The sequence below is a fragment of the Ciona robusta genome, chromosome 12 (assembly GCF_009617815.1).
Source record: "Ciona robusta chromosome 12, ASM961781v2".
Classification (NCBI taxonomy): domain Eukaryota; kingdom Metazoa; phylum Chordata; class Ascidiacea; order Phlebobranchia; family Cionidae; genus Ciona; species Ciona robusta.
Window position 1 is genome coordinate 7,469,871 of NC_143246.1, and position 27,934 is coordinate 7,497,804.

At 36.1% G+C, this 27,934-nt stretch overlaps 4 protein-coding genes across 9 annotated transcripts; 1 reads left to right on the forward strand and 3 right to left on the reverse strand.

Moving 5' to 3' along the window:
* Nucleotides 1-72: 72 nt before the first annotated feature.
* On the reverse strand, nt 73-5,754 carry LOC149727384 (mRNA-capping enzyme-like). 2 transcript variants are annotated; one of them, XM_089890326.1, is made up of 15 exons: nt 5,533-5,752; nt 5,213-5,296; nt 4,919-4,981; nt 4,650-4,814; nt 4,252-4,409; nt 3,850-3,914; nt 3,481-3,596; nt 3,048-3,216; nt 2,569-2,709; nt 2,159-2,337; nt 1,933-2,002; nt 1,508-1,675; nt 1,003-1,126; nt 591-680; nt 73-307 (listed from the first exon to the last, which is right to left on the reverse strand). In XM_089890326.1, the coding sequence occupies exons 1-15, from the start codon at nt 5,652-5,654 to the stop codon at nt 210-212; spliced, it is 1,812 nt and encodes a 603-aa protein (XP_089746452.1). In that variant the 5' UTR covers nt 5,655-5,752; the 3' UTR covers nt 73-209. The 2 variants fall into 2 exon arrangements, with proteins under 2 accessions (XP_089746452.1, XP_089746453.1); XM_089890327.1 differs by lacking the exon at nt 2,569-2,709 and having other exon boundaries at nt 5,533-5,754.
* Nucleotides 5,755-6,494: 740 nt separating this feature from the next.
* Nucleotides 6,495-10,524, forward strand: LOC149727385 (epidermal retinol dehydrogenase 2-like). The gene is made up of 7 exons (XM_089890331.1): nt 6,495-6,729; nt 7,163-7,341; nt 8,101-8,232; nt 8,488-8,600; nt 8,847-8,978; nt 9,223-9,339; nt 9,597-10,524. Exons 1-7 carry the CDS (start codon nt 6,579-6,581, stop codon nt 9,685-9,687), a joined length of 915 nt encoding a protein of 304 aa, XP_089746457.1. The 5' UTR covers nt 6,495-6,578; the 3' UTR covers nt 9,688-10,524.
* LOC149727386 (E3 ubiquitin-protein ligase XIAP-like) lies at nt 10,300-20,770 on the reverse strand. Of its 5 annotated transcripts, XR_016386247.1 has the most exons (20): nt 20,135-20,770; nt 19,909-20,060; nt 19,803-19,855; nt 19,570-19,746; nt 18,056-18,168; nt 17,922-17,998; nt 17,790-17,865; nt 17,670-17,734; nt 17,502-17,584; nt 17,263-17,448; nt 17,060-17,174; nt 16,764-16,917; nt 16,611-16,710; nt 15,513-15,681; nt 14,994-15,106; nt 13,832-13,977; nt 13,408-13,455; nt 12,843-12,908; nt 12,460-12,504; nt 12,145-12,170 (listed from the first exon to the last, which is right to left on the reverse strand). XR_016386247.1 is itself a non-coding variant. In XM_089890320.1 (19 exons), the coding sequence occupies exons 1-19, from the start codon at nt 20,700-20,702 to the stop codon at nt 11,971-11,973; spliced, it is 2,637 nt and encodes an 878-aa protein (XP_089746446.1). In that variant the 5' UTR covers nt 20,703-20,767; the 3' UTR covers nt 10,300-11,970. The 5 variants fall into 5 exon arrangements, 4 of the variants coding, with proteins under 4 accessions (XP_089746446.1, XP_089746445.1, XP_089746447.1 ...); XM_089890320.1 differs by lacking the exon at nt 12,843-12,908 and having other exon boundaries at nt 10,300-12,170; nt 17,790-17,862; nt 20,135-20,767; XM_089890319.1 differs by lacking the exon at nt 12,843-12,908 and having other exon boundaries at nt 10,300-12,170; nt 20,135-20,767.
* Nucleotides 20,771-23,919: 3,149 nt separating this feature from the next.
* Nucleotides 23,920-26,456, reverse strand: LOC149727387 (uncharacterized). Its single transcript, XM_089890335.1, has 4 exons — nt 26,000-26,456; nt 24,820-24,963; nt 24,284-24,418; nt 23,920-24,030 (listed from the first exon to the last, which is right to left on the reverse strand). The coding sequence occupies exons 1-4, from the start codon at nt 26,046-26,048 to the stop codon at nt 23,939-23,941; spliced, it is 420 nt and encodes a 139-aa protein (XP_089746461.1). The 5' UTR covers nt 26,049-26,456; the 3' UTR covers nt 23,920-23,938.
* Nucleotides 26,457-27,934: the final 1,478 nt, after the last annotated feature.

A 27,934-nucleotide genomic window follows, 5' to 3' on the forward strand; every position in this document is an offset into this window, starting at 1 on the left:
GTTACAGGTTGGAGGATTCCAGTTTCAGTGACTTTCCCATTTTACCTATGCAAGCCAAATAGAAACAGAATCTCAAAAGAAGTTTCTTTTTATTAAAACAAAGAAAAAAAATTGACGCGCAAATAAGATTTCGAACTTCGCACAAAAAAGGATTTGAGTTTCGAGGATAAAAAATTTTGAATATTTTTTTAATTTGCAATTTTTTGATGTTATTTCCTCGGAGGGAATCCCGCTGGAGGAGGCATCACCGGTTCCCCGGTCCTCGTCCTCTTCCTGGATGCGGGGGGTGGATGGTGGTTCGATGATCCTGGGGGAGAAGATGTAGATTAAGAAAGCCAATTTATTAATGTGTTGCATATGGCCTTTCAACAGGCATTTAAATGTTATTCAAGTTGTCTTAGGTCACTCTGATAGAAGTGAACTTTAGATTTATAATATGCTGAGCTGCAATAAAAGTGGTTGGCTGTAAATTAAATCATGAGGTTCATATTTGCACACAGGGTGTAGTTTTGTGTTTTCTATATAGGAGGGGGGCTTGTGAAAGGTCCGATTTACCACAACACCCAGACAGCTTTTAGCATTATTAATACCTTGGTGATGTTGAACATTGTAAGCATGATGGTTGATCATGTTGAACAACATTTCCTTTGTTACTGGATGCTTTATTGAATCACAAACACCTGTGTGAAGTATATAATTATTACATTGGTGTGATTGTTAAGAACTTTCACCTATTTACGGGTTCAAAGCTTGATGCTTCTACCATTGTGTAAGTATCTTTGGGCAAGACACTTAACAGCAGTTGCTCCAACACAGTGGTCACTAATGGGTTGTCTAAATTATCAACCATACAGAAACAAACTACAAAGTAATATACGTGGTAACTCGTAAGCGGATATAGGGTGTATGAAACAGAACACCCGTGTTTTAACAACTGTCGTTGCCCCACCATGGTAGGAAATAAGTTCCATCCATACATTAATGTTGTTAAGTAATACTCACCAATGGCAGTATTGTAGGAGTTGGGGAAACTTTTATCGGTTCGTTCTCGCATGAACTTCCATGAATCGTTGGCGTATGTGCATTCTATTATCTTGTTGTTGTATTGTTTCAACTCTTTGTTGACCTGCAATGGAAAGCCATGTATGGTTATCCACACACTACGGTAGATATGGGAGTAGCAACCATAAATAAAGTCCCGCAATACAAGGACAGGGGGTTCCAGGACAAGTCACACTGTTGACATAAACAACCTACATCAGCATCCTGGGTGTTGGGTAATGGGACAACTGTAACCTACTTAGAATAGAACAGAGCAAACATAAACAAAGGGTCCCAGGTTCAAAGCACACACAAGCTTAAACAACCCACCTTCATTTGCGGGAAAGTTACATTAAGTTGTAACCTTACGTTATTACCCATATAGAATACAATGTAGGGGCAATGGGCCAACTCTGGCCTCCTCTAAGAAAAACCTCACCCATACAAAACAGACCAACCACCTCACCTTCATTTGCGAGAAGGGTGTATCAAGTTGCCCCACGTACAACAACCCTTGTAACGTCGGCACCAAACCAACACCTGTGACCGATTGAATCTTCAACCTGAAGTCCACACTGTTGTGCGACGATGGTTTCCATTTTAATATCTCATCATTCCTGCCAGCCACGTACCTCTGCATGGGATGGTTAAAGTTTAATACAGGGTGTTAAAGTAAGTATGTACTACTGTTTATGTATGTACTACTGGTATGTACTACTGTTTAAGGTAAATGTTTAGCAATTTAATAAGTTTGTTTACAATTAGACACACACAATGTTGTGCACCTGTGCTAATAGGTCAACTCTGGACTACATCCCAGCTCCCATGGCATGCCTCACTGTAGGACTTCACCCATATAGAATAACAACAAACACGAAACACTCAACTTACATCAATAGGATTCGCTGAGGCAGGTTGGAATATTAAACCATCAACTTCATGCGATACCATGCTGCTGAACCTGGGAGGTTTATATGGTTAATTACCAGTGTTTACACAGGTTAGTTTGTATACTAACCCTACCCACTTTAACACTCCCAGCCACCCTACCTACTTTAACACAAACATGTTAACCTGTGTAAACCACCCTAACCCACTTTAACCCCACCCTACCTACTTTCCATCCAGTAGTTCCCTCGAAGTCTGCACCTCCCAAAACTCCTTCTTCCGCACACTGAAAGGTTCGAGTCGCTTGTCAATCAAACCTCGTCGCATCTTGTCGTGACGTGGTCCAATGATTTCTTTATCAATGCATTGAAGGCGACGACGGAAGTCACAATCCCCCACCGGTTGTCCCTGCCATCGTGAAACAACTATTTGATAAGAATCTACAGAACGCATGCAAATGTCAAACAGCCTTTATTCATAGGATACACATGGCCCCAATGCATAGTGGGTACCGTGCCTGCCTCTAAACCAGAGGATGTGAGTTTGAGGCTGGATGCCACCATTGTGGAGCTATGGGTCCTTCATTTAACGCATTCAAATTTTAAAAAAATCACTAATTAGTTTATTTAATAAACTCACAGAGAACTTTATGATGTCATAAATAAGGAACCTCGGCACTTTATTCCCGTCAACAACATCAATTATCATTTCCCCGTCAACCAGGGTGTCTCTAAGTGACGTGTTTAAGTCTTTACGATGTGGAAAGTCAAGGTGGAGAATCTGTTACAGTATGATGTCATAGTATAACATATGATGTCATAGTATAACATATGATGTCATAGTATAACATATGATGTCATAGTATAACATATGATGTGACTGATAAATTCTGCATATCTAACCCTGATATAGTCATGAAGTTGAACGATCTACGTAACCAAATAACAGTCAGGTTTGTAACAGACTACACTCAAGCCCAACGAATTATGAGATAAATATTTTTTGGAATCTTTCTAATGAGTGTTTTTTTAATAGATTAAAAAGATTTATTGGAAATTCAAAATACATTCTATACCCTTCAATCTTATCATCAAACCCTCACCCCAGCTGTCACTCACCCTAAACACAGCATTATCTCGATCCAACATAAACACCTGGTCCTTCCCATTGATAAGCATGAGGTACCGAGCTCCATCAGCTTTCCAACTGACCATGAAGGATTTCTTAGCAAGAAGCTGGAGGTTGGTTACTGTCATTGAGACGGGTTGTGCACCAGGGAAACCTTTCCTGATGTCATAAAGGGGAGTTGTGATGTCATAATATGTAGTGTTGTATAATAATGATTGATGTATTAAATTTTATATGGATGAGGCTCTATAGTGAGGTACGCCATGGAGTCTCGGATTTAGGCCAGAGTTGGTTGATTACCCCAACGTTATATACGCAATAAAAAACTATAAATAGAAGAAAATATAAAACAAAACAAATGAAAATAAAAAGCTGAACATATTCCTACAAAAATAGGTTTGGCAGAAAATTAGATTCGCTTACTTTTTCCATCCACACATGTCTTGTACAATACGTTGTACTTGACTTAATGTTGGTTGTGTGGAAACTTGTTCCACACCAGATATTGCTAAACCTTCAATGAACGTTTTTACTTTCACCTGCAATAATAAACAAAGATAATTATATATGGGATATTAGTAAGCTTGTTCTATAAGGGTGAGGTCTTCAGTGAAACACACCTGAGGCCTAGGATGTAGGTCTATTACCCCAACACCCAGGGTGTTACCATCTAGACCCCATTACCACAACACCCAGTGTGCTACCTTCTAGACCCAACACCCAGGGTGCTACCATCTAGACCCCATTACTCCAACACAAGAAATATATATGCAGACTACAGAAAATACTCACATTAACTTTTCGTTCATTGTTTTGACTTCTTCCTTCCCCGTAAGCTATCCCATCATCATCCATACCTGTATATGTATAGTATACGTATCATATGCTTGTTATAATTATCCATACACACATGTGTGTTGTGGGTGGCTAATGCTAACCACCCAATATTAAACAACATCACAAATTACTTCTGTTACATTCTACATTGGTGTAACAGTGAATTATTACTGATGTAACAAAATAATCTATGTTTGATACTGATAGACGTATGTGTGCTTGGGCAAGACACTTTGGTAATTGCTCCAACCAAGTGGTCACTAAAGGGTTGTAGCACCCTGAGTGGGGTAAAATACATTGCAAAGCACTAAATGTATTGTTTCTATGACTGCCACAAAAAATCAAATAACTCCAAACCTTCTGTGTCGTCTGACTCTGTGTGCCATGGTGGCAAAGGGGGTGGGCCGGGGGCGTCGTCCTTTGAGCCGTATCTTTCAAACAACTCCTCAATATAATGAGCTTTCAATATTCCAGGGGGGCGAGCCTCAGAAAACGCTGAGTAAGCGGCTTCGATGCTGTGTCATAATAAATAAGATTTAGAATTAGATAACATACATGTTCATTGTTTACATTGCAAAATTGTAATATTATTTTAGACTTTTTCTTTGGTAGTTTTTAACCATAGCCTGTTAAAAACGACAACTGTTGTTTTGTTGCTAATTCCCTTCTCTTCGTTGTTAAATTAATTTGGTCTACGTTATCGTATTTGATTAGATAAATAATATTCATGTACATTAAAACTAATAATCCCAAACCTCCAATCCAGTTTCTCAACCAGGTAAGCACATATAAGAAACCCCGTTCGATTATATCCATGCGTGCAATGAACACCAATAATTGTTTGTGGGTGTTTCTTTAACATATTTTCGCAGAAATCAACAAATAGTCGAGTTGTTTGTTCGTCTGGAGATTCACCATGACTGAAAGATTTTTGTTAGTGATCAATTGATGTACTGCTACCCACCAAGGGTACTGGACCCAGATGGGCCGTTTACACCCATAGTAACATAAAAACAACATTTACCCTCGACATGAAATCTTTTGGTGGATAATCCCTTTGTCTTTGAAAACATTCTTGTTGTAGAATCTATAAAAGTGATCGTATATTAATTATTTTTATTATATTTTTGCATGGTGGGGCAATAACAGTTGTATACCACAGGTATTCTGTTTCGTACACTTTGTGCAGTTACAAAATACCCCATTTATTTTATTAGGGATAAAAACACCCACAATGGTAGCGGTATCGAACCTGCAAACTCTTTGCAACAGGCATGCACCCCAACCACTAAGACATTATGTATTACACCCTAGTCACCTGTCTGTGTTGGTGAGATCAATTGTAACCGACATCGTAACTTTCAAACTGGTGAGGTACATGAACAACATATCAGGGTTGAACCTGTGGATTATAAAATAATTTTAAAACTGCTTTTCTGTATAAAATTAATGCTGTGTAGTGCATACAAATTATTAACGGACATTTTGTATGCAATGTATTGAGAGGCCATCAGCCATCAGGGTAACGTTGCTCAGAATAATCTTACAAGAATTCTATACCTTTTTAACAAAATAAACTACGATTTTTATGGTAAATTCTAAAATCCTATAGCTTAGAGTTTATACACGTCACTAAACCTGCATTCTTCTGGGACATCTTTGTTATATTTTGGGCCAAGTGGTGTCTTGAATGGCAGGAATAACCCAGCAACCAAATTTCCTTTTCTTGGGCAATGAAGCCATCGCGGTGGTAACGACATTCTAGACTTTATTATCCAAATCCAAAATTACATTTCTTTGTATTTTTATTAAACTGGTTTACAAAATTGTCTGCAATTTTACAAATTTAAAATGTATGGCTGCTTTAGAACAGTATAGCCCGCTATGCATTATAGAATAACTAAAAGCTACATCTAGGTGAAATTTAGGGTATTGTACCTCATCTACTAGCTACTACAATTTACTACAACAGTTGTTTACTAGTTAAAAGCAAAATAATGGCTTCTATAGTTTCCATACAAACATGTATAATTTATGCATGTGAAGATACTTTGTCGCTGCCTTTTTCTTGCATTCTCTCCTTCGCTCGATATTCGAGAGACTCTCATTTATACTTTTTAAAAAGAAGGCGAAAAAGAGAACGCGAGAAAAAAGAACCCGCGCTGGTTTGAAATTGAATTTTGTGTCATTTTGCAAACACACGCGGAGTAATGCAAACATTATGTTTGTTTATCGTTAAAGCATAAGAACAAAGTTCACAGTAGTGTTTGCGTTGCCTTTAGGTGTAGGTACGGTGTTGGTAATGTTACAATGTTGGCTTATACCGCATTATAAATTAGTAAATATGTACGATTTGTGTTGTTGCAAAAAAACATGTTTTTATGTTGAATATTATAAAGAATATGTTTTACGTGTTCTATTGTAACGGAGAGTGTTCAGCTTTTAGGTATGAGTTTAAATAAGGGAGATACCAACAGTCTGTTTAAATAAGGTTGTAGGAAAACGTTTGCAATATACTATTATGCCTAAAACACTAGTGTAAGTCGATTAATACAAAGTTATAACTTAGCAAAGTACTTACTTATGAACCTAAGAAAGTTATCTATATTTTTGATTCACAAAGTACGAAATGTGTTGTATCCACGCAGTGCTGTAGTATAGGGCCAACACATTATCATAGCAACATGAACTTTCAAGATGTGGGCAACTTACTTTGGGCATTATTGGTGTCTTTGTATTATTGTCTTGAAGCAATCGTGATGTTTTTTGTTCCCACCGGCCGAAAAGTTGTTCGTGGGCAAACTGTATTGATAACGGGGGCTGGGAGTGGAATCGGTATGTTGATGATAATGTGCTTAATACCATAGTGTAACATTAGTGGTGCGTTTGTGCATAAACTGTTGAAAATAGTCTGGGCAGGGAGGTAGCTGAATGTTAGTATTAATATATTTTATAATATATCATACGCGTAAATTCTTCCCCCAAAAAATTACATACGTGTTAGCTCGTAAGCGGGTTTGTGTTATAACAACAAAAGGATAAATAAATTACATTAAATAAACCAAAGTAAAAAGTATATTGCATTCACCAAATTAATCAATGAAGTTTCCTATGCTATACTATAGAACTAATTTCATATAAAAAACAATATGCAAGAGTAAATGAGTTACATACGTGGTAACTTGTAAGTGGGTACCAGGTGTTTGAAACAGAACACCTGTGTTGTAACAACGCAAGGATAAATAAGTTACATTCATTTATATTCCAGGTCAAAGGTTATCGGTTGAGTTCGCAAAGTTGGGTTGCACGATTGTGGGCGTTGATATTTCAATCGTTGGTTTGGGTGAGACAAAGAAAAAGTTGGAGGATTTGAACATGAAAGTGAAATATCATTGCTACAAATGTGACCTGAGTGATAGGGAACAGATATATGATGTTGCAGATAAGGTGACTTGTTACGCTGATAATGTTTCCTTATCATGTAAGAAACCATTAGTGCCAAACCCTAGATGGTATGGTGGGTAGGCCTTTCTGAGTTCTGTAATATAATGGTAAATGGTTAGTGGTTACTGATCATTACATCCAATAAGTTAGATTTGTTTCCAAGAAATGTACATGAAACTACATTGGGTATAATTGTTAAAAATGTTTCTATGTATAAAAAGTTGTTGTACAATATGTATCAGTCATGTAGAGCTCGTCTCGCAGTTAATTCAAAGAAATGATATTTTAAAAACATGACACCATTCAGTATTATATTTGATTAATTACTTCCTGTCAGTGACAGTTGAGCTAAAAACCAGTAAATATAAATTTAAGGAAACTAGACGACTAGACGTGCTGTCACCATGTGCTCTACACAGGCCTCACGTTTTTGAATTTTTACTGGAACTTGGGGCGACATTGTTAAAATAATGTTGCATTTATTTCATATGATGTTTCTATGTTTTTATGGTGTATGTTTTGCGCCTGTACCATGCCTATCTGGAAACTAGCGATATTATAATTCGACCACATCCAGTGTTACAACTTTATTTGTTGCATTATTACTTGTTTTTATTATGTTTCACACCTAGACTATTAACATAGGGTATTATAATCTATTCCAGTCTGGAATATAAGCGCGTTCCATTATGCAGCCAGGCCAGCCAGTAATACAGTATATACACCACCCCATACCCCACACACAACCACTATGTATTGCAGGTAAAGTCCAATGTTGGCGACGTCGACATCTTGATCAACAATGCTGGTATTGTTACTGGGAAGAGGTTGATGGATTGTCCCGATAAACTTATGATCAAAACCATGGATGTTAATGCGGTGGCTCATTTCTGGGTAAATATGGTAGCACCCTGGGTGTTGGGATAATAGACCTAGTAATATACCTACATCCTAGGTCTCAGGTGTGTTTCACTGAAGACCTTAATATTTAAACTACCTCAGTGGGCTCGAGACTCTAAGTGGTAGCATATATTGCTTTTAGCTTTGAAATAACAACCATGGATAACATTTATGCTTGCTGTTTCCTTATGTATCTTACCCACTGATAAAGATAAACAACCAACAAACTTACTGTGGTTGTCTTACCAGACAATCAAGGCGTTCCTTCCTTCAATGTTGGAGAAGAATTGTGGTCACATCGTAACAATCGCTAGTGGAGCTGGTGTGTTTGGGTTGCCTGCGTTGCTCGACTATTGTGCTAGGTGGGGGTTTGTGTAATTATTCAAACCTATTAAAGCTATCTAAAATACTAAAGGGTTTGTGTACTTAGTTAGACTGTGAAGTGTAAAGTGTCGGTCAAATTACAAATTTGCTCTTATTAATGCCCTTGGTGGGGTATCAATTCAAGGTTATTGTTTTGTTGACACTTCATAAAACTAGTTGTGAAAATATTTATTTATTCACTAACCTATTAACGTGTTTTACTTTAAAAATCTTTTTTCCAACAGTAAGTTTGCAGCAGTTGGATTGTCTGAAGCTTTGGATCTTGAGTTGTGGCAACAAAGAAAAGATGGAATTCACGTGACCGTGGTTTGCCCCTATTACATCGATACTGGAATGTTTAAAGGGGTTTCTACTCCGTGAGTGGCTGGTGTAGCTTGGCAGTGAGCATGAGGTGTATATGTATAATTACACCATGTGTTTCTGGTGTAACATGACAAACCTACTGTAACACTCATGTCATGTTAAAACACCATTTGCTTCTTGAAAATGCAATTAGATACGTCCAATTTTTCTGCTGTAGTTAACAAACGATTACGAAACTTCATTATTCTTATGTTTTAATAACTCCAAGTAATATGATATCCTTCCAACTTCCAACAGAATTCTCCCGATATTGAAACCTGAATATGCTGTGAATCGAATGGTTGATGCGATATTGAAAAACAAACGAATGTTGTTGCTTCCAGGATTCTCATACGTCATGTATGCTTTGAAAGGGTATGTGTTATATTCTATATGGGTGACTTCCCTGTCAGAGGTCCTACAATTTAAGCCAGATTTAGACCATGACTTCAACACCCAAAACTAGTTCTACTTGCCCCCATGTGTCAGGGCAACGACAGTACATGCTTTTACGGGTTATGGTATATGTAATTATAAACAGAAGCTATATCTCAACTCAACCCCCTAAACCCACCATGATGTGTCCAAACACTCCACAGAGTCCAGTTTAACCAAACTTGATGTTCCTTTAGTTTCCTTCCATCTAAAGCTATGTATGTGATGGGTGAAGCTTGTGGGATAAACACAAGCATGGATACATTTATTGGGAGGAAGAAAGAGTGATTATGATGTCATAATCCCTTCTATGATGTCATTTGACAGGCGCTACATCCAGCGTTACCTTTTCAATCAAGTTTACGAATTATTATTTTTAATTTTTATAATCATGGTTTGTAACAAAATCATTAATAATTAATTTATGAAATTCATGAAAAGTAAATTCATTATATTTCCAACTAAATCAATAAAATTGGCAATATCTATGCTACATCTTCCTGTAATACAACATGTGTTATCATATATAAGAAAGCACTTATGTTATAACTTGACAGTGAGCATGAGGTGTATGAATACTCTATGTGTGTCTGGTGTATAAGAAGACACTCATGTTATAACTGGACAGTGGACATGAGGTGTATGAATACACCATGTGTGTCTGGTGCATAAGAAGACACTCATGTTATAACTCGACAGTGGGCATGAGGTGTATGAATACACCATGTGTGTCTGGTGCAAAAGAAGACACTCATGTTATAACTCGACAGTGAGCATGAGGTGTAAGACACTGCCTAGTAAGTAGCTTTGCTGTATTCCTAATACTTCACTCCTAATGTTACATATGCATTGTCAACCCATGATGTCCGCAACCATCCAAGCTACAAATAATTCAACATGTCATGCTAAACTTGGTTGTTTTATTAAGCAATTTATCCGAGTATACGATCATATAATTAAAATTCAATTGAAAATATTTTTAAGTTTGAATTTGAGCATTGTCACACCAAGCTACTACTACTATTACACACTATGTACAATGCTTGCTGGTAACCAAAATGTTACCAGCCAACATAGATATCGCATTTATGCAGCCCAACCCTTTCCAGTCTGCAAGTTACAACCCTTTCCAGTCTGCAAGTTCAACAAATTAATGTGAAACTGTACAGAAGTTAAAGATACAAACGTTCGTTATGAAAAGCAGATATAGGGGCGACAGATATAGGGGCGACAACATACTACAATATTTGCCTTTGAACATTGTTCAAGGTTCACATATGGTAAACAATCATATGTTACTGATACGAGCATAATAAGATATGGGGTCGTAATAAACAGTTGATGGTTCAATGTCAAACATAATGTTTGAAGAAATAACGATGAACATCAAAATAAACAATTGTTACGACACAAATAACATAAGATTCAAACTACTGTGACATGAATTATTATTTACATCGATCAGCAAGTCAGTGGAAAATTAAACAGGTTGTAGAAGTGTTGCAAACAGAATGTAAACATTTTATGAAGCAATCAATATTAAGATGACAAATGAAAACAAAAATTCAACCCCCATTTTCACGAAGCATTAAAACGTCCATAGTTTTTGAATACGACTACAAAGTTATTTTCAATTTAGCCGAAAAAACTTTAGGCGCACCCGAAATCTACAAACGGACCAATCTTAGTGACTACGTGAGTTGAGGTTTTAGGATTCATTTAATGCCTACCTCAAATATTCACTGTCGCATAAAATGTTGTTAAATATTTGATATAAGGTCTGGGTAGATGTAATGTACATTCCCGAGATGGGATATCTATGGATCCAATTATAGTATATATTTAATACAAGCGTATATATGAACGTGGTTGACTATGGACAAAACATGGGAAAATTGGGGGTATACAACTGGTTAGACAAAGTAATTAGTGAATAATAAACACAGGAATTAGTTTACACAAAAATTGTTAGTTGTAACTTAAATTGTTGGTTGTAACTTGCAAACTCAGAAAGTTAAGTTTACGAGAATATAGTTTAAACCATTTTAAAGAAAATTATTTTAAATTAAAAGTTTTAATAAACGAAACAATAATCCAAACTTAAAGATTTTTTTCGCAAACTTAGTTGGATGAAGAGAAATAAAGTTTGTGATGATGAGCAACAAGTTTCGTGATTCCATCATGTGATCTGTGTCATGTAATGTTTATCATCTGATCATATTGTTCAGGTTTCATCATATGATGAATGTTCTTCAGGTTAATCATGTAATCTTTTTCTTCAATTCTTTCACAGGAGCGCTGAAGCACATAATCCATTCCAACACGAAATCTCCTCATGACGATCATGAGTATCAATTACTAAATCAATGGTTGTACTTACCCGTTCAAATAATCGAAAAAAAAAGAAATGTTTCTTTCAACAGAAACTTCACTGAAGAGAAGATGGAAAATAAAATCTTTATAATGAAGAAGAACATGCGAAGAATTGACAGAACATAGATAACATCATGGCAAACACGTTGCATTCACAACACAACTCTTCCCTTCAAGCTGCTGCATAAATGCGATATCTTAAGACATATAAGTTTTAATTCCTCTCTCAATCTTGCTACGACAAATCGGACATTTGCGTAACGCTTCAGCGCACTCTGTACAAGTGCACAGATGACCGCACGGCACAAACACGATGTCGGCAACTTTATCCAAACATATTTTGCATTTTCTTTCTTCTTGTAATTCTCTTATCCTTGCCTCCATTGAGGGAGTTACATCTGAAACAAACAAGAGACAGGATAAAATTATGAGGACTGTCGTTGCCCCGCCACGCGAGGATAAATAAGTTACATACGTGGTAACTTGTAAACGGGCACGAGGTGTATGAAACAAAACACCTGTGTTATAACGATTGTCGTTGCCCTGCCATGCGAGGATAAACAAGTTACATAAATGGTAACTTCTAAGCGGGCACGAAGTGTATGAAACAGAACTTTCGTGTTATTACGACTGTAAAACCCCACAAGGCCGGGATATATAAGTTACATTTGTACTTAGTTTCCGAACCTGGTGGAATGCTTATCTCTGTCTCCATTGATTCATTGGTCCTTTCTGTAAATCATAATGAACAATAAAGATAAATAGTAGGAACATTTAGATAATAAATATTAATTGTATATATTAACACCTAAGCCACCACCAAACAATATTGGTAATGATTCTTAAACTTTTAATTCCAACTTTATTTCTGAAAAAACTTAATGAAATGTCGGTCAAAGAGCTTAGAAACAAACTAATAGGATATTAAGATAATTTGCTACTGCTTCAATACTAATTGAATAAGCTTTATTACATCATAACTACAGTCTATTACATCACAGTACTATATCTAGTGTTGAATGTGTGTGCAATGCAGTGTAACAATCAGCATTGTGTTAACAATTACTTACAATTGTTACGGTTGGTCATTCAATGAATGAGATGTTTTATCAGGAAATCCAAACCCAAGGCAAGAACTTTTACCACCAAAGAAACGTAATTAAGAAACATCTTTATTATTTATTAGTGACAACTGATCATATCACGATAAAATGGTTATTACGATATTAAATATGTTGCAATCCTGCCTGGTATAATTGCTCGCGTGTTAATCTGTCTGAACTTTTGATTAAATTAATAAACTGTTCTGATTGCAACAACATTCATTAATAACACAATAGTTAAAATCAAATCAAAATGATGTTAAAAACATTGAAATTGCAGTAAAAAGAAATCTCACCCCAAAAAATGCCCCTCCAAAATTCCCCCCCCCCAAAATTCCCCACCCCCCAAAAAGTCCCCACCTCCCAAAAAAATCCCCCACCCCCCAAATACCCCACAACACACAGCAACATAAACACATCATGTGCGTCAGATTTCTATCATGCTCAGCAAATTAATGTCAAATTAATATCTAATTGAAACAAATGCAAGCTTTCTATGATGCAATAAAGATAACTATGATGTCATAATTACCTCCTCCAGTTGCTGTTTCTGTTTGACCGGTCTCCATTTCATTTGTTCCTGTTTACAATGAATACTAATTAATAATTGTTGTTGAATAAAACTCGTTTATCCTCGCATGACGGGGCAATAACAGTTGTTATAACACGGGTGTTCTGTTTCATACACCTCGTGTTCTCTTACGAGTTACGACGTATGTAACTTTGTGGGTGATTGTTTTTCCGCATAGCTGACAATTTAAAGTTTTAACTGACCCTTTAGTGACCACGGGTTAAAGCAATTGCCGTTAATGTTTTGTCCAAGGACACATACGCCCACAATGGTAGCAGCATCAAATCTTTCAGTTATGATGAAAGTGCCTAACCACTTTTCCATTACACAGATTGATCAGGAATATACCTTAACACAAATGTTACATTGATAACATCATAATCACCTGGTGTTTTAACAGTGGTTGTTTGTGATGGTTGAGAAGCGTTTGTTTCATCATCATCGTCACTGTTCGGCTCATTCTCATTAGCTGTGATGTCATCAACCAAATCAGCAACTGACGTGTACAAGTTGCCTCCCGAAGTAAGTCGCCTGTTGGTAATATTGCTGTGTTTATACAACTCATATAACATGGGTGTCTTCTTATACATCAGACACATGGTGTATTTACACAGCTATATTTATTATAAAGGCTCTGCCTGCCAGATGTCTCTATTTAAAATGTCTCAAACCCCGAACTATTGGTTTGGAAACCAGTTTCGGTTTTCCACAGAACCAATGCCCTGTATTGATATTGTGATGTAATTGAAACTTCCGTATATATACGGCTGATCAAACCAGGAAGTGAAAATGTTGTAAATGTGGGAGAAGCTGTGTAAGGGTTGCGAATATAAGGTGTGGCAAATACATGGATAGCTCTATCTATCTGTATCTGTCTATTAGCTTCGAACACAAGGCATATACATACTTGTTCATCTATTTAGAGTGTGTGTATAATGTTACCTTACAGCTATAAATAATTTAAAGTAATCGTTGCAACAGATGGCGCAACTCTATTTAAGTTCGTCGGCTACTTGTTATCATTTTGTATTATGGTGAAACGTAAGCCCAAGGTTTTACACCTATATGTTATTATTGTTTTGTAAATTTCAATTCTATACCACAATCTAAGCAAAACTTGTACAAAAACAATATTATATTGGTGTTACAGCCTTGTAACTAATATTTAGTTCTGTATTCATTTATAAGTAGTAGGAACTGTGGTGATAACATTCTAGTGAAAGATAGAGGTTAGTTGGGTATTTCCGTTGTTGCAACTAACTGTTAGAGGTTGTTGTACTTAGTGTTCATTGTATATTGTGGGAAGGACAATGGTTCAAAAGGAAATGAACACAACACACATAGTTCACTTAACAATTGAAAGAGTGGCGCAACATTTAAAAAAAACGTAACACTTCACTAAAGGATAAGCCATTAAATCAGAAATCATGGCTTTAGGTCCGAGATAGCACACTTACACATACACACGGTGTATTTATACACCTCATACTATCAATCTATATACGTTGTAACACACACAATTGAAACACATTGTAATTTCCACTAACCTTGTCACTACACGTCGTATAACAGAAGTTTCAAATCCCATCTCAGTGGCTGACTTCACTAAATCACCAAGCATGAATTTGTTGACTTGTTCCTGTTGTTTTGCTACCTCAGCCTGTGTGGGTATTGTGTTAGTCATATTATTAAGGTAATGGACAAATCATGGCCTAAATAAAGATATCTTGGCTTGTAAGGGAGTTGGTATTTTTTTTGGATTGTTTTGAATATTTTTCTGTATGGCTGACAATTTGTAAAACTCAAGCAGCTTTGAGTCTTAAATAGTTATCCTTTAGCCTGGAGGCAAGCACTTAACTACCATGCCATAGCACTGGACTAACAATTTTAAGTTTTATACCAGCTCCAATGTTTAGCATCTAACCCTTGTACCAAAATACAAGTATATCTTTCTGTTACTTTGCCATAGCACCGAATGAACATTTGTAAGTTTTATTGACATCTCCAATGCTTTACCACAGTGGTGGTATGTGTTCCAATTTCCATTAAGACATTGAATAAGTTACCTTGTGGTCAATAATCGGGGGTGGGGGTGATTGGGCGCGCTGGTTTGCCCCCGGCACACGTGGGGGAACGTCAAACGGACCCCGAAGTATTGGGCGGGGTAAGTTGGGATAAAGAGAAACCATTCGGTGAACAAAGTCTGGTCCTTTTCGTTGCAACAAGAATTCGCATCTGGTGGATTTTTGGTTACAATGTTCAACAGACTTGTTTATTAACAGATACGGGGACACAGTCGTTTTAATGTTAATACACCTCGTGCCGGCTTACGAATTACCATATAGCCAACTTATTTATCCTTGCATGCTGGGGCCACGACAGTCATTATAACTCGGGTGTTCTGTTTCATACACCTCGTGCTCGCTTACAAGTTAACACGTATGCAATTTGTGAATGGTTGTTCAAACAGTTTATTTATATTCACACAATTCGAACCATAGGCAGGGCCTTGCACTACAAATATTGGTCATCTTGAACAAACATTGACAAGTTGATAACAATACATTAGGTTGATGGAAGGATCCCTTGGTTGTTATATTCTTATACACAATGAGAGGCAAAGAAGTGCCTCTAATTGAATTACGATTGGCCAGAGATATTTTGTTATGCTCAACAAAAGTATGTATGTGCTACAAAAACGGGGAATCCCCTTATATTTTCCCACTACCTCTCTATGTCTACTGTACTGTAGCTGTGCTCGGTACAGAATATGGCTCTTAATATTGAGAGTTGCTTGAAGCACAATGTGACGTAATAATATCAAGAATTCTTCCAACTTGTGTTTACCATATTACACTGCATCTCTATCCAATACATTCCTTGCTATGTTTGATAGTTGATACAATGTTTACCATCTACTTTAATTATCCTTACAGCAAATATTAAAACTGGTTGTTAAGTTTATACTATACAGTATGGTTTATGTTTAAAACATTTAACCATAAAAGTTTTATATCGGTACACTTGTTCACTGCTGTTATTTGTTACTTGCTATTCTCTCTAGTCTTTTAAAAGTTTAATAGGCCCTGTAGCAGAAATTTCAACAGGGTAATATTTAAAGTTTAATTCCAATAAAACTACATTCTGTAAGTTTATTAACTCACGTTGGAAACCACTTCGCGTGTTCAGTCCACGGTTCATCATCTGGATCCCAGTTCTGTAAACCTCCGTTACAATACCAGCACTTCACACGATCTCGGTCACCTGAATATATTTGCTTTGAATATTAACCTTATACTTGTAACATAACAACTCACCAAGGAAAAAGAATCCAGCTTTTGCTATTTGTCTTGGTGATGCACGAACATTACTTGCTGGCCAACGATGATCAAAAGTTTCAAACCTGCTTTCCTCGTTTCTCATGTAAGGACTTACAGGGTATTGGCATCGGAACATATTCATCAAGTCCCGCTGTTACATAAACTGGTTAGTAAAGAACCCACCCCGTAGAACATTTGCTGTTTGGTACACTGTTTTTTTTGCTAAGAAGTCACAACAGGGTTGTACACTGCTATCCATAATAATGCGATAAAGTGATCAACGAAGATCTCACCATTTCAGTCTCATTGGGATCCGGAGGTTCTTGGATTCCTGGTCCACGAGGAGGGATGGGTTGTGGGGGGGGAACAGCTGATGCTACGTTCCTTGTTTCTGTTCCTTGCACCATCCTGTTACAACAATTTGTCAATTCATTTTATTTATTGCTGGGTTAAGTGTCATCATGTCATCATCCATATTCATGGATCAACAACAAACCTGCAATGAGGGAAGTGTCTCCTGTGTTCAGCTGTAATATTATCCCCATAATTCCAGTTGCGCAACACTCCTCCACATGAGAAACACTGGACTCGATCCAAATTACCGAGGTAAAAAAAGCCTGAACGAGCCAAATCACTTGCGTACACTGTTCGATTCTGTGCAGGCCAGTTCTCATACGTTTTACTGAAAAAAAGAATGAAAGTTTAAAGTCAAAGTAACTTTGAAGTGAAACTCACAATCTGTCGGATTCTTTGCGTAAATCAAGACTTCTAACAAGTTGTTCATGATATGGAGAAGCTATGGTGGCAAGCTCAACTCTCTGCGGGAATATTGCATTAATTATTAGGCTGATATACCAAAGTATGTATAAAACGTGGTATTATCTACCAAAGTATGTATAAAACCTGGTATTGCGACGCTGGTCTTGTTGGTTCCACAACACGTGCTGTTTGCATCGGCGTACTTTGGTCTGGTGGAATATAATGTTAGAAACGTAAGAATCACAAAAGTGAATCTAAACTCACTTGGCCCACTCTTCATTATCATACCAGCAGGCACAGGGCGTGCCGTTTGTTGCACCGAGATATTTTGTGAGCCCTGCTACAAGTGAAGGTTATGTTAAAATGATAAATAAGCTTCAATACCAAGTGACATACCCTGCCAAAGTCTCGGAATAAATCCCCTCCTGCCCCAGTTGAACCAGATGGTCGCATAAAGTTGCCGAACAAACCACCTGTAACCAAACCATGTGATCTATGCAGCTAATGATAATCAATAAGAAATATTTTACCAATCGGTTGATTTCCACAATCTTGTCCAAGTATGAACTCACAATTACTTCTGTGCCAACGCGGAGACTTAACATCATCACCAACACACCAGCTTTCAACGCAAAGTCCGCAACTGTTAAAATACAGTGTTGTACAAATTATACTACTATGTGCCTTGTGAATATTATTAAGTGTGAAAAATACGATATTCTTTGTTAACTATGATCTGAATATCTTGTAATATGATGAAGTGTTTTAAAACTACAAAGTTTCACCACAGTGATGCAATAATGGTTGATGATTTGTAGAACATATGACTCATGGGAAAGTTACAAAGCAAAATTCCCGCCTACCACTGAAGCACGAAACACTATGTAAGGATATAGTGGATAGTCTGTGTAGTAACACAATTACTGAAATAATTCAAGGGAAAAAACCATAAGACCATCACTAGTTGATACTAACATAAACTAAAACGAAAAGGTGGGAACGAAAGATTTCTTGCATTGTAACTCAATGAAACACGCAAGGTTGGTTACCAAAGAGTCGCAAATCGAACAAAACATTTCAGTGTAACTCAACCAACTGTATAAATACTTGCGCACAACAAAACCAAGAGAAAAAGGCAAGGGAGACAGCAATGTTGAGTTACGTTGAAATGGTAGGAGGGCAAATAATTTTAAACAATACAAGTCGAATGATTAAAAAAAATGTAAAGTAACAAACTATTCAATATGACATTTCCTTTTTAACCTCCAATATTGAGAGACAACATCAAACTGCGTTGCCAAGCGCCGTGTCCTTGAAAGAGAATGAAAGAAAAAGGACACGGGTCGTGCGAACAAATTTTACGGTATTCCCCTAAATCGAGAATGTTTATGGCGAGTAGCACCCATGTTGATATTCAAAAGTTGGCTTGTTTAAATTTAAACAAATCCAAGGTTGGTGTCGCGGATCATGTGTTTTATTTTGGAGTATTCCACCAGAACGAAAGTTTTTGGAGCGAGTAGCGAACAAAAGACTAGGCTATTTGGCGAGGCGTATTTGTTTTTTCAACAAACTATTATTTGAATTCAACTGAAATAAAGCGAATCGACTCGACAGTTCAAACAACATGAAGCACAACGAGAAGGTTGGAACTTTTTATAAAGTTAACGACGGTTCAAAGTAAAATATTGACATTTAGACTTTGGCGGCGGAACATGGCTGCATGGAGGATGCTAGAAACAATTTTGCGATAAACTAAAAGTTTCAACTTTGGGGTTTTCCAAATTTTACTCAATAGGAGGTAAATCCCTGATGGGAATTCACCCGCTGGGAAAACAATATTCCGATAATCGCAATAATACGCTCGGAAATATCTTTGTTGGTTTACTTGTGGCGCAAATGGTTTACTTTACACAATGACAAACATTTATTAAAACCAGTTTTTAATTTCAATAACTTGTATTAAAAAGTACATTGGTGGATATTGCAGGTTTTGCTTCAGAAATCTAACTTTGTTTATGTTAATAGTGTCATTATATTAATTTACCAGAAGCACTTGACCCTGTCCTTGTAGCCAGTATAATGGAAGCCAGCAGCTGCCAGATGTCGTGGGTTTACTGGAGTATCTTGTGGATATTTCATGAAAGTGCTGAGTCTGTAAGATTCCATCGCAGCATCACCCGGTGGAATGTAAACGCTGCGTTGTCCGGGGGGGTCCCGGGGTCTGTTGTGTTGTCATAATTAACATAGATATTTTAAAATCATATTATTTATAAATACCTGTCGTAAATACTGCCGTCATTCTCAGTATCTGAGTCTTTGTAATGCATTGTCTGCAGAAGAAACTGGTTGTTAAATATCTGTATTCGCTGTTTAACGAAACTACCTGTTGCAAGCAATGTAGTTTTCCTTGTTCTTCCTTTGTAGTGATTTGGTTGGCCAATCTTTTATTTGCTTTTTCTTCAATATCTGATGCACCCAACTCAATAGAAAGTTGGCGAATGAATTCATAAAATTTTACCGGTGATTTTGATTCAACTGATAAAGAAAATTAAACAATTAAAACCTACAAGAAGATAATAATATGTTCATTACACAAATGCATTACGTACGTGGCAACAAATAAGAGAGAAATTGTTTCATCAATTCTCTTTTCTTGATCATCATGTCTCTCCATGCAGAATTAGGGAGACGTGAAAATGTAGCTGAAAACCCGTCATACTCTGGGTTAAGAAGGAAGCACGCTGTATGAAGAGCTTCCGATACGATGTGTTGTTTTCCTCGAATACTTTTCAACCAATGCTTGAAGTCTTCATACTTCATGCAACTTACACCATAAACTGCAACCAACATTTGATCCACTTTTGGCGGCTTTTCAAAGCTTTTCAACACCCCCCGCGCGTCTTTAAATATTTCATTCAACGCTGCATCATGGGACGCTATATAACCATCCCCCTGCCCCACTAATGCACCATCAACATAATGCAAACATTCAATTAACGTTTTAATTTTGTCGTAGTGCTTTGAAAGCCCAAACGTCACATATTCTTCATGTAGAACGCCGGTTTCACGTAACTTCTTTACAATTGCTTCTTTTATACTTTCTGGCTTCTCTGTGCTTGGTTGGTTCTCAGGATCCAAGTCTAAATCCAATTGAATAGGAATCAAAACTGATGTCATTATAAGCAAACTAGTTATAACTGCACTACACAAAAAAGGGGGTTATTTTGCAGCCAAAAAAAGGAATTCGTAAATCGTAATGACGTTTGTCTACCAAATTCAAACAGTACCCCAGTAAATAAATAAAAAGTAGACTGATTAGCATCTCCATATCTTAGCAACAAGAGAGCAAAATAGAAATTACATTTTTAGGTTGCAAATATTAGTTTTAATGCAAAGTACCCCAAGTGTAAAAAAACATTTTATTTTTGGTTTATACAGAAGGTTCTGTTAAACTACTTTGAAAACATTGGCACATGTCTTGGTTTGCACATACCATCAGTTTATTGTTAGATTGCAATGATTATATGTTTTGCAGGTATCCCTCAGCCCAACTAGAAGATGTCTGGTCCTACTAACTTTGAAATGAATCGCGTATGTTGAGTATTTAGATCGTGTTGTCTTTATCGAGTAAAATTATTCGTTGATACGTCAGTATCCGTTCAGTAATCTTGCTAAACTCGTAAGCGAGCACAAGGTGTATGAAACAGAACACCCGTGATATAACCATTGTCGTTTTTCGGCCGAGCGGAATAAATAAGTTACAATCATTTATTTAATTTGCAGTAATCGTTTCCACGTAATATAGGCTTGCCGTGTTAAGTATCAGGGTGTTTGTTTCATTATATAAACGTATAATCAACTAAACCATATAGTCTGAATGACTAAATTACTTTCAGTTAAATATTGTTTATAACATGGTCTGTTGTAGCGCTACTTTAATTTAAGTCAAATGATTTTAACTTTCGCACCAAGCTACGTAACGAAGTATTGAACCAATCGGAATCGCCCATTATTGTTTCGTCACTGATAGTGTGTCTCATTATATCATTTTAATATGGTAGGGTGGGAGAAGACGGTACAGTTTTAGCACACATAATAACCAAATATCCTGACCGTGTTTAAAACAATTAACAACGGTCTATGGGAGTCGTGAGGGTTTTATAATTGTTTGAATGTTCTTTGTTTACTACCAAATGGGGTGAGAAAATAGAGTTAATAGGCGTCCCATCTTCCCCCACCCTACTATATACAAAATATTTTTAAAAATAAACGAGACTGTACGTTTTGTTGTGGCAATTAGTAATTATAACTTTGGCCTAAAATATAACCCCGAAGTTCTGCTTTAAGGGATGGTTCCATTGACCGCTTAACTGCGTTAAAATTAGAATAAAAAAAAATTATTTAAAAAACAAGAGATCACAGATCTAATGAATGAACACGTTTTAAACTAATTAGCATAAGATAGTAGAGTCGGGGGAAATGGGACACCTTTAACACATATTATCCAAATAGCCTGTTCGTGTTTTAAACAATTAACAACGGTCTGTAGAAGTCGTGAAGATACGGTTTTATAATTCATTAAATGTTCTTTGGTTACTACCAAATGAAAAGAGAAAACAAAATGAAAAGGTGTCCCATCTACCCCCACCCCGCTATATTACTACAACGGTCGACTGGGCTCGATCAAAAACAAATCTGAAGTAACCAACAAAACGGGTTCTAGTCGCCATTGGTGACTGTGGAGCAGTAGGCAGAATGTATTTATACATGTATTATAACCAATGAAACTTATGACGCATGCGGATTGAGTGATTGGTAAAGAATATGTGTAAATACGCTTTGAACAACTCCTGTACCATGTGTTTATTGTAAACTTACACTAGTTAACGTTGTCGTCGCTTAAAAACGTTTGTTTTCATGAATTTTGACAAACCGTAATCACGCAGTAATTAGGTAATGTTAGAAGTTAATATTAATCATATGATGTTGAATTAAAAATAATGTTTCAATTACGATTAATGATAATACGGTATAAGAATAGTGCATTTAATGCGTCCCCACTTAAATGCTAATAGTTTGATTGAGTCGTGAATCGTTGTGTGGATTTCTTATCTTATATAACACGTCGTTCCTCGCCAAACTCCAGACAGTGTTTCCGCTATGTAAAGTGCATGAGGAAAGTAATCGTTAATTAATCGCTCATCGTGCGGTTTTAAATCTGAAAATTCAGTCTAAAAATTATAAATATATATTACGATTTGATTTCAATCAAGAGATTAAAGAAAAATGCTAGAATTAGGATAAGTGCGGAAAATAATCACCCTATCAGCAACAACAACAACAAAGCCAAGAACAACTGTTCGACGAAAAAGGATCTATATGACCACTAACGTGTTCAATAACGTGTTCAATAATCCATTCCTTTGTTTAATAAGGCAATTTTTTTCATTAAAATATATAGATGCCGAATATCTTGTTATTTATTTGTTAAAAATTCCTTTGACAATTCTATCGATATTTATTGTGTGGAAGGCATATCAGTTACGTAACAAGCTAATTGCGCATGGTTGCTAATTATGTTGTATGGGTGAGGCCGTACTGCAAAACGGGCCAACATGAGACTCTGGATTTAGCCCTTAAAAAGTTACCTTGAGAATAAGCGGCGAATAGTGATATGATGAGGTTACAACTTCTTAGACCGGCATAATCGCGGACAAGTTTTTTTAACTGAAACGACAGATCTTTCGTTTAATTATTATTAAACCAAGCTGGTTGTTTAACATAATAATTAAAAAATTATGCAGTTTACATATTAAAAGTTATTGTGAATTTGTTATAAAGCGAATTTAAATTCAAACGCTATATGCTGCTGTTGGATTGAATTCGATTATTATAAAAAAAATAATAAATAAAACAATTTAAGGGTTAAAATCCCACAGGCGTAAGTTTGAAAGATCTAACTTGTCGGGTAAAATGTGCAGGCGTAAGTTTGAAAGATCTATTTGTCGGGTAAAATGTGGAGGTTTTATTCTGATGTGGAATAAAACCTCCTATTTGTTAATAAAATTGTATGATATATAAAAATTATATATTATATATCATATATAATTTTCAACTTTTGAAAAATCTTTGATCTGCTAAAATCAGGTTGTTGCAGTTATTGTTAAATTCAAACAATATGAATTGAACATTTTAAAATAAAACAATTTGGGGGTTTTATTCCACATCAGTGAAAATGCGTAAGTTTAAAGGATCTAATTGTGATGCTTGTTAATAGAAATACAAGTCAGACTTTTATCTATATACTTAAACAAATATATTTATAAAAATATTCTGATCGTGTTTTTAAACAATTTTATTAACAAATAGGACAAAAAATAAAATAAAAAGGTGTCCCATCTTCCCCCATCATACTATATAACTACACTAACCTGGTTACACGTCTCGGGCTCGTCTCGGGTCCAGTGACGAAGCAATAAACCTCCGGAAATTTTCCATTCATTTCCTTTAAAATTATATATGATAAAAATCCAAAATCGTAAACAAATAGGTTATTCTTATGTTTACTAAAAGTATTTACAGAATCGCTTTTCGTATTAATACCACAGTAAAACAATTAGAGTAAAAATCGGTCCGGGTAGTTTTGGCCATGCGAGCCAATGCTACTACGCGTACAGTAAGGTCGGACCAAATTTTACCCGACACCGGTACAGTAGTTAACACGTTGTTAATTTTTACGTTTTACCATATTTATTTACCTTCGTTACCTTGGTATTCTTTCAATCTGGGTAAATCAACGGGTTTTACTATTTCTCCATCAGGTATGCTCAAGGGGCTCACATTGTTACTGAAATATCCTTCATCATTGTTGTCGTCAACTTTCCTCCTGTTATCTGTTTATATATTTCAGTAATACAGTTAGTCTCTTATAAGCTGGCATAATGTCGCAATGATTTGAAGCTTAAGTTTTACATTATACAGTAGTGTGGGGGAAGATGGGACACCTTTTAACTCGATTTTCCCGACCCATTTAGTAGTTAACAAAGAACATTCAAATAATTACGAAACTATATCCTCACGACTCCGATAGACCGTTGTTAATTGTTTAAAACACGGTCAGGATAGTTTGATATTATGTGCTAAAGGTGTCCCATCTTTCCCCACCTTATTATATTTAAAACAAAAAAGTGGATTTTCGCATCCTCTGAACATACACATTCAGATAGGGAATTGCGTTTATTTAAACTTAATGATGAAAGCAGAATCGTTAAATACGTAGTAATCCCATACGTACTTGGAGTCGTATATTTTATCTCATTCTCAGCCCACGTAGGTGCTGGAAGATGTTGAATCTGACAAAAATCAGGTTTATGTCGGCTATTGTTGTTGTTGACATCGTTTTCGTGCCAACTGCCGCCATTTTGTAGCGTCAGCGGATCTGTTTTTAAATTAAATTCACATTGCTACTTGGTTAACTAGGTATTTAAATAAATTGTTGGTTAATAGATTACTCAGTTCTTCTTTTGTACGCCCTCAGCCTTAGTTTAGACTGGCTTAAATGGCAGACATTATATCGTGTTGCTTCCCTTCGTTCGTTAAATGACATGATCTGTGGTTTTTAAAGAGATAAATAAAATAATCTGGAAATTGTAAACCAGCTTTGGGGGTCTTAACCAAACAACACAAACATACAGGCATTTACCTAGTTGTGAATATTAAAGTACAAATAATTAATTCAATAAACCTTAGACTTATATATCTTTAGCTTGGTGCAAATCTGTTTATAACTCGACAAGCACTAAACTATTTCTCCAACAAAACGAATCAGCACTTACAGCAATAGTAGGCTAATTATAAAATCTCTAAACTTCTGGTTCCTTATACTACTACTTGTAGTAACTATGTTATCTTTTACCAAATCACATCTTTACAGAAGCAAAACCTAAGACAACTTGTCTCTATTCCATTTTTTCGGTGCTAGTGAAGAATTGCACCTTTTTTTTATTCTTTTTAGCTTTTCTTAATATCTACGATCCCTGAACGCATAAGCCTTTAGACAAGTTTTACATGACTTCAACCTAAACCTTATAACTGCGGGGGAAACTCTCTAGCGCGCCCAATTGTATTTACCTTTCCCTTTTTCCTTGAGTTAGATTAAGTATACCACTTGCTGCCAGTGCTGAGTATATGGGTTAGGCCGCTAGGGGAAGGTGACAAGACAACTTTTTCTTATTTTATTTTTTATTCTATCTAGACTTTTCTAAACATCTACATTCCCTGAACGCACGAATCCTTTAAGAAAGTTCTACACGGTCTGAACCTCTCACTAGTAGGGAAAAAATCACGCTAGAAACGAATTCCTCCTCTCCTCTTCTTCTCTTCTCCTTCTCTCACTGATGAGTGAAACAAAAAACTCTGTAGCGACGTGCTGTATATAAGGAACAGTCCAGACGGAACAATATATTGTTACTTACGTTTTGACCACCATGCCAGTGGAGCTTCTGTATATTCCAACGATGACATGTTAACATTTAACTTTATAGCAAGTAAAATAAAGCAATTGTTTTAAAAACAAACATAACTTAAAACAAACTTGCCCGGACAAAAAGTGTTAGGTATAATAGAGTGGGGGAAGATGGGACACCTTTAACACTCAAAATCCAAACACCTGATGGTGTTTTAAACAAATAATAACGGTCTATTGGAGTCGTAAAGATACGGTTTAATAATTATTTAAATGTTCTTTGTTTACTACCAAATGGGACGAGTAAATAGAATAAAAAGGTGTCCCATCTTCCCCTACACTACTTTTTTAAACAAACGAATATTGTAAAAAATAATATAAGTTTCTTATTTAAATATAACACTAGAACATATACAGGTTGTCAAGCAATCCGCTTTTTATAGAAATATGGTTCTTCGGTGTTAGCAGGACAACCTTAAATACGACTCAAAGGGAACCTGTTATCGCCACAAGAACGTCAACGTACCTCCATATTTATATTTAATACCCGGTCTCCACTAACATGGTCATATATTATTCCTTTTTTCCAAGATAGAAAGCGCAACATTATCGACGGGAAATTGAGATATTGCAAACGGAAGTTTAAATAGGTATTTTACACCGGGGTATCCCATAATACGTATATACTAAACTTAATAAACACTGTTGTAAATGTTTTTGTATTTCTTAAACCGTGATCCTCGACACAAGAACTAAACTGATGATTCTCCACAACCATGTATACGGTTTAGTTTATATATCCTTTCCCTTTTGACAATTTGTACAACATTTTTTTACAATATGGTATTCATTCGTATCATGTGACATAGGACACCTGTCGGAGATTTAAAGATCTACCTCTAACAACCTTACATGAAAAGGTATATTATATTACAATCTGCGCACAGACATTCAAATAAATATTACAACACAACATCAGCTGATTTTGATGCAACCACGTTTATCATTTACTGCATTTCGCAGCATCAATCATTTACTTTAACCACGTAAATATTAATATGGGAGCCTGCCGTTCAGTTAAGAGCTTTCCTGGCCTTTAACGCAAACGCTGCTGTGTGATGAAATTTTATCTTCCTTAACCATCCCAGTTTATAGGGCGACATCAGTGACATTATGTTTCATGGAAAATGCCTGGTCATGCCCAAAGTTATTGGATGGCTTCTTTGATAGAAGTCAAACTAATAAAATATTGTTTATGGTCGTACGACGGACAATGACTTTCCCTTCCCAGCTCCACAATAGAATATAGAATATATATTACCAAGTAGTGATATTACGCCACACTAGGGTTTGTCATTGCTCCACCCTTCAGCTGTGGTGTTGGATTCCACGGGTAACTTTAGTCAATATACTTCATTCAAGCTCGGTAATGTTTCACAACCGCATAAAGAAGGTGACCAAAATGATGTAAGATTGTATATATAGGCAACAAATTTAACTTATCTAGTAACTTGGACATAACATAAATACTCAATGGTTAGACAAGAATCACCATGCAAGCAGACATGACGTAATTCATAACGGTCATCCCTTTTGTTTAAAACGTTATTTCTTTTCTTTTTATCAATATTTTGAAAGCTTATATTTATTTTTTTTTAGATATTTTAGAAGGTTTTTTATATTAAGCTTCAAGAAAAAGGTGTGGATTTCTGTATCGTATGTTTACCAACGTTTTCTAAGTTGATGACAAGTACACGTACGTGAGCCAACTTGTCCGTTAAGTAATCATTAGTAACTAACACTATACATCACTAAATTAGAGATCGTGGACAATCAGGACAAAACAATTTGAACTCCGGGTATTCATACACGATATTCAGTGATAGCATATTCGTGATTATGAATGATTTAAAAGTTCGTGCAAATATATGTTTTTAAAGGGGCA